Genomic DNA, 6,474 nt, shown 5'->3' on the forward strand with positions numbered 1-6,474 from the left:
ATATATATATATATATATATATATATATATATATATATATATTTATATGTAGAAATATATATATTTCGTAATGAAATTAATGGGTGCTCTAGCAGCCGACACTCCACGTAGGTCCTCCTCTGTGTACGGATGGATAAAATGACTTGCTATTTGTATTAAAAGGAGTCTAATTCCTTAGTATTTGAAGTTTTAATTATACTAATCACTTACTACTTCAACAGATCAAATTTGATTAGGGATAATAATAAGTTAAGTAAAAATTATTTTTTAGAAGTGAATATTTTGTAAGAAGCATATTAATTCTAGCTAAAACGTCATATATTTATGAATATAATATTAGCTAGTTACTTTTATAGACTATATAGTATCCAAAACACTACCAACATTAAAAGCCTAGCTAAGCTAGTTAAATAATTTATTATGTCAGTTTTGATTTTATAATGTCTTTGCGATTGTTTCTTCTCAATATTTTTCGAAAATTGTTTTCTTCATACCTAACAATTAACATCATTTGGAAATATTTAAATTCTAATTTTAAAATATTATATAATTATTTCTGCTTTAGTGGTGAATAATTCCATATATTTTTTTTAGGTCTAGGCCAACAATAATATGTTAATTTTATTAACAGTGATCATGTTCCTATAAATGGCCCCTAGCTAGCCAACTGTATAACTATTTGTTGAAAATGACAATATATTTACTTATTAGATCGAACAAATCAAATTTATAGAATTAATAATATTATCATGGTTAGAAGTTTTTAATTCAATATTTATTGTTAAAGATGACACAAACGGACTCAAAAAATCGATTTGATCCTTCTAAAAATATTTTATCGCAATTCACGTATACAGTATATTTAACTTCAAATACTTTATTTTAAAACTTCAACTAAATAGTAATTAATCATATAAACACTTAAAAAATATCTTTCCAATTTTGTAATATTTCTAACACTGGACCTATCAATTATCATTATTGGGGAGTACATTATTTCCCAAAACGATGAATTGTCATTTGTCCATATAATAATTAAGTAAGATTAGACGCAAATTTAGAAAATTATGTGAGTTTTGTCCTCACATGCTACTGAATAACATGTCCTGGCTTTTTCTTCTTTTTTTTTTTTTTGGTATGGCCAAATTCAGGGGCGGTTAAACAAATAAGAGGACATAAATTTTTTAATTTTTTTTATATTTAAAGTTTTAAAAAAACAATTTAGATGCAGAATTGTCTATATTTTTAAATTTATTTTTGAGAAGTAAAGTTATTTTGAAATTAATTAAAAAAGTAAAATTTGTTTGTTTTACTTTACGTTTAAAAATGACAGTATATTTTTAGAGAAAAAAAATATATATTAATTCTATTATTATGAAAATCTTAATAGTTTAATTGATTGGCTATATGAACTCTCACATTATTAATGATGGTTTGATTCTCCATATTGTAATCTCCTTTTCAATTTTCTCTTTAAAAAAGTAATAATAATAATAATAATAATAATAATAATAATAATTTTATTGTTACTAAAAATGAGGCCTTAAATTTGGGCTAAGGCAAATGCCTCATTTTCAAAGGCATTGAGCCACCCTCTTTCCAATAATTCAAATTAACTCAAAATAATCTACTCAGCAAACTAATGCTTCATGAAAAATATTTTTCTAAAAGTGTAGGAATTTTTCAACCAAAAGGTAGTAAAGCATCAACAAAGATATAAATATGATCAAGGTTACATATCTCCTTATTTAAATGCATGGTTGTTGGTTGTTATATTGTATTGTCAGTTTAAATATTATATTTGGTTATTTTAATATTATTTTATAATGACCAATTTGATGCATACGATCGTAATATTATCTTAATAGTTTCTTCTCATTTTGTTTATTCTTATTATTTAATAATCTTATGTTATTCTTCGCCTTATCTTTTTATAGCAATTGTATTTTATATCCTACTTTTCGTACAGGTGGAAGGACCTTACGGACGGACATCTTCCGCAACGCAAGTACCATGCATTGTTCAACACAATTCGAGAAGCAAAAGATTCGTGAGTTCAAGCTAAAAATACATGCATAGATAGTGATTTAATGTCAAGACCGACGACGGAAGCTCGAAGCGGAGCCATATGAGGTGGAAGTCTGTACGTACGGTTCTTTGAGAAGCGTGACTACCTACTAGAGCTTCGACCAAGCACCACCAGTCAATTCCGTTTTGGGGTCACCCTGACTCTATCATTATAATTATAGAGGTATGAGGTTCGAGACAAAGAAAGATCAAGACTTTATCATTGAATTATTGACGTATGACATTATATAATAACAAATAATTGATATAATCTATTCAAGCATTATATTCATTAAAACGATACAGTATAATACGATGCATCATATTAATTCCTAGGATGCCCCTACTACCTATTTAAGAACAAGTTTTGTCCTCATGCATATTTCTCAACAGCTAACTGTTAAATTATACTAATATTATTAATTGATACATGTGGGCAGACTTTCTTTTCTTTTCTTTTACTGAAAATGACATATCTATGCACTTTTTTGGGGACTTTTGTGGATATATTTATGTAAGGTCGAACCTGAATATACAATTAGCTAATTTATAGTAAGTTATTTAAATATATTCAATTGTTTTTTTTTGTATGATATTTCCTATAATAGTATTGTCAGTTTGTCTTGACATGGAACTCATGGAAGTGCCATGGCCATTTGATATTGTTATTATCACCTTTTTTGAAACTATTTTTTCTTCTTTAGTGCTTGTTTCTTTTCATTTTTTCTTTTATCATTGAGATTTACGATAATTTAAAATTTAAAAAAACCAAAAAAAGGAAAAGATTTGCAATTTTTCTCATTCTAATATGATAAAATAAATTTATTTAATATATTAATTAAAATTTATATATCAGCGTAAATCTAAAAATATCACATAAATTTAAGACATAGGGGTTAATCCATGTGAAAATGCTATCATGCATGCATTAGAGGCTTGGAATTCAACATGATTAAAAATTTTATAGCTAAACATTGATTTTAAGATAAAAGTAAAAATTATTCTTTTAAACATATATAATTAACTTTTATGGTCAAATTAACGGACTTTTTAAACTTTAAATTTATTATTTTATCTTTAGTGATATTATTTATAGCTATAGAAATATCGTTTGTTGCTTGTTGTAAATTTAGACCAGTATAATTGACTAGTTGTGCGACAAAGTGAAACAAACTTCAGTTGATGAAAAGACTGTTATTAAAGTGAAATGTCTTTAAATAATAAGGATACAATTCTTTTATAGTATAGTATCCTATTTTATAGGGTGGAAATTTAAAGGTAACACTTGGGAAAAGGTGGACATCAACATGACTAAAAATGATAATAATTGAGCGTTCAGTATTCATATTGAAATTCGATTACATATCAAGTCACACAGGAAAGTATCATATTTAGGATGCAAATCATTTCCTAAAAGATGCATCTGTGTACTTAAAGAGACTTGAACTCGAGATCTCTAATTAAAGATCTACCTATCACTTTATCACAAACCTGATAAAGGCCATTTTATTTTATTATAAGTTGATGAACATATTCACACATTCATTTCCTTGTAAAGCTATTATTTTTCATCTTTACTTAATTATATATTTCCAATATGGTGTGGTATTATTCTCTTTAGATCATACACTAACTTATATATTGTGAGCTATTATTGGGTCTTAGTTCGCATAAATAACATCTTGCTATAACAAGGCACAAAATAAAAAAGATATCCGCAAAAACAACTCCATTCTTTCAATTGCGAACTCAACTTAACCTCAAAAATTATTATTTTCCTTATAAGATTTATGCAGAATAACCAATTACGAATAGACTAGAAATCTGAGCTCTAAATAATTCATTTTGAATGCAAAAGCAAGGACTTTGCAATAATAATTCTTATTGATGTTGAATTTGAAATTTTATCCAATAAAACAAAGTACTATAAATTTTCAAAATAATAAATATAAAATATAGCTCAAGGTGCTAATCGATGAAGACCAATATGTAAGTAGACAAATAAACTATTTCTCGATCAATATGGGACTTAACAATTAACACTCCCCACAAATTCGGGAGAGTGATCAATAACATAAGCTCAATATTGAGCTACACAATATATAATAGGGAATCTTTAACAATGACCTAATTAAGTAGACAAACTACCTATTACTCATTAAATATGGGACTTAACAATTAACACTCCCCCACAAGTTTAGGAGTGTGATAAATAACATAAGCCCAGATCTTAATATTGAGAAACACAACATATAATAGGGAACCTTTTTTAACAATGGCCTAATTAAGTAGACAAACAACCTATCTCTTGATCAATATGAGACTTAATAGTTAACATTCTCCCACACGTTCAGGATCGTGATCAATAACATAACCCCAGTGCTCAATATTGAGAAACATATAATATATAATAGGGAACCTTTAACAATGACCTAATTAAGTAGACAACCAACCTATCTCTCGATCAATATGGGACTTAACAGTTAACACTCTCTCCACATGTTTAGGAGCGTGATCAATAACATAACCCGAGATTTCAATATTGAGAAACACTATATAATAGGGAATTGCCTTTAACAATGAGCTAAGCACAACTCATTTATGGGACTTTTTACAATGAGCAATAGCAGCCTCAATTGAACCCTCAACAATCTCTGAAGTAAAAGTATTATTGGAGTTGAATGAAGAATTAGATGATGATGAGAAAGAGCCACCATTTGTGGAAGAGGAAGACAAACATTTTGTTGAAGAATGCCACCTTGATGTTTTTTTCTTGGAGACTTTGATGTCCTCACTAGAACAACAATTATCATTTGTGCAAGAAGATATGCTAAACAAAGACTTAAGAAATGCCCTTGAAGCTTTGAACTTTTTGATGATTAAAGAATGTTGAATCATGAACTTAGACCACAATTTCTTAGGGCTAATTATTTTATGATCATTTGGATTAAGTTCAAAACTCACCATGCAAGTTTGTGATGGTGAACTAATTGGAGTGATAAACAAATTTATGCAAAAGCTATCTTCTAAATCTTCTTCTTGAAAGATATTTTGGTGAAGAGGAAGGAGTTTGCCTCTATAGAAGAGTTCATCAGCAGGAGAAATTGTGTTTTCTTTGTTATAATTTGTAATTTGAAACTCAAATTCTTTGTTTTTAGGAGATGATGATGTAAAGTAATAGTAAGAGCACACTTCAATGTCTATATATTCTTCATCATCTAAATAATTCATTGATGATGGAAGAGGATATTTGGCCATTTACTAGGGAAAATTTGTGTATTTTTCAAGATGCTTTTTGGGAGGAGTTGAGGGTAAAGGATTTTCGAAGTTCAGATGGTGTCAAGAGATAATTATAAAGATATTGGGCAAAAAAAATGAGTCAATCGCACAAGTAAATTTTAATTTTTTTCATGTCAATAAAAAAGTCACGTAGACAAATTCTTTGTGTCATGTGGATTTTTTGGGCAATACAAATTTTATCATTGAAAAATAATTAAATGCTGTGAAATATATTCTTCTTTTGTTTATTTTTATTTATCCACTATATTAGTATATGTATTTTACACATTTACTTATTATTTATCCTTAACATTAATTACTTTTTCTTCAAATCTTTTCTCAAGATCAAATATTAAATATTAATTAGTAGAAATGTTGTGATAAATTTTATATTATATAGGCCAAGATTGCAACATGCCTCTATAATATGGCCAGGAGAATCATGCTGATTAATATAATCTGAAATAAATAATTCGTATTGAGGATAAAATATTTTCAGATTAATATATTATTCATATTATGATTAATTTTTTAAAGAAAAAAAATATTGATATAAAAGTGAAAAGCCAAAGTAAAAAAATATATTATTAATATAATAGACAAATAAAAGTAAGCAGGGAGAGTATTTCTTAACTTTCTACTATTTTTCAATGGTAATATTTACTCAATAATTCAAAAAAAAAAGAATTGTTATAAAAATACGTCTTTTTGTTGACATAAAAAAGATAGAACATTCTTTTTTTATTTGTTTTATTTTTTATGTGTGCTTATATTGTGTCCTCAATATTATCAAATTATATAAAATAATTGTTAAGCTTGACCGCATTATTGATCACTTACATTTTACTTACGTATAAATAGTTAAAATAGAAAAAAAGTCCACAAACAAACAATTAAATAAATAATGAAAGAATGAATATTAATTTATTTTTTTTAAAGTCATTGCCTTGAGCCTTAACCATTTGATTTTTGATCAACTATATTGCTCTTTGACTCCAAACTCTCTTATTAATAGTTGCAAGGCAATTATGGTAATTAATAATGAAATACTATTGCATATGTATTATGAGAAAACTATCTAAACAAACATATTTATTATATATATATATATATATATATATATATATA

The 6,474-nt window shown here is 26.8% G+C and overlaps 1 protein-coding gene across 1 annotated transcript; it reads right to left on the reverse strand.

Moving 5' to 3' along the window:
• Positions 1-4,662: 4,662 nt before the first annotated feature.
• LOC114074313 (probable membrane-associated kinase regulator 4) lies at positions 4,663-5,325 on the reverse strand. The gene has a single exon (XM_027912178.1). It carries the CDS (start codon positions 5,323-5,325, stop codon positions 4,663-4,665), a length of 663 nt encoding a protein of 220 aa, XP_027767979.1.
• Positions 5,326-6,474: the final 1,149 nt, after the last annotated feature.

Source organism: Solanum pennellii, chromosome 10, assembly GCF_001406875.1.
Source record: "Solanum pennellii chromosome 10, SPENNV200".
NCBI classification, from domain to species: Eukaryota; Viridiplantae; Streptophyta; class Magnoliopsida; order Solanales; family Solanaceae; genus Solanum; species Solanum pennellii.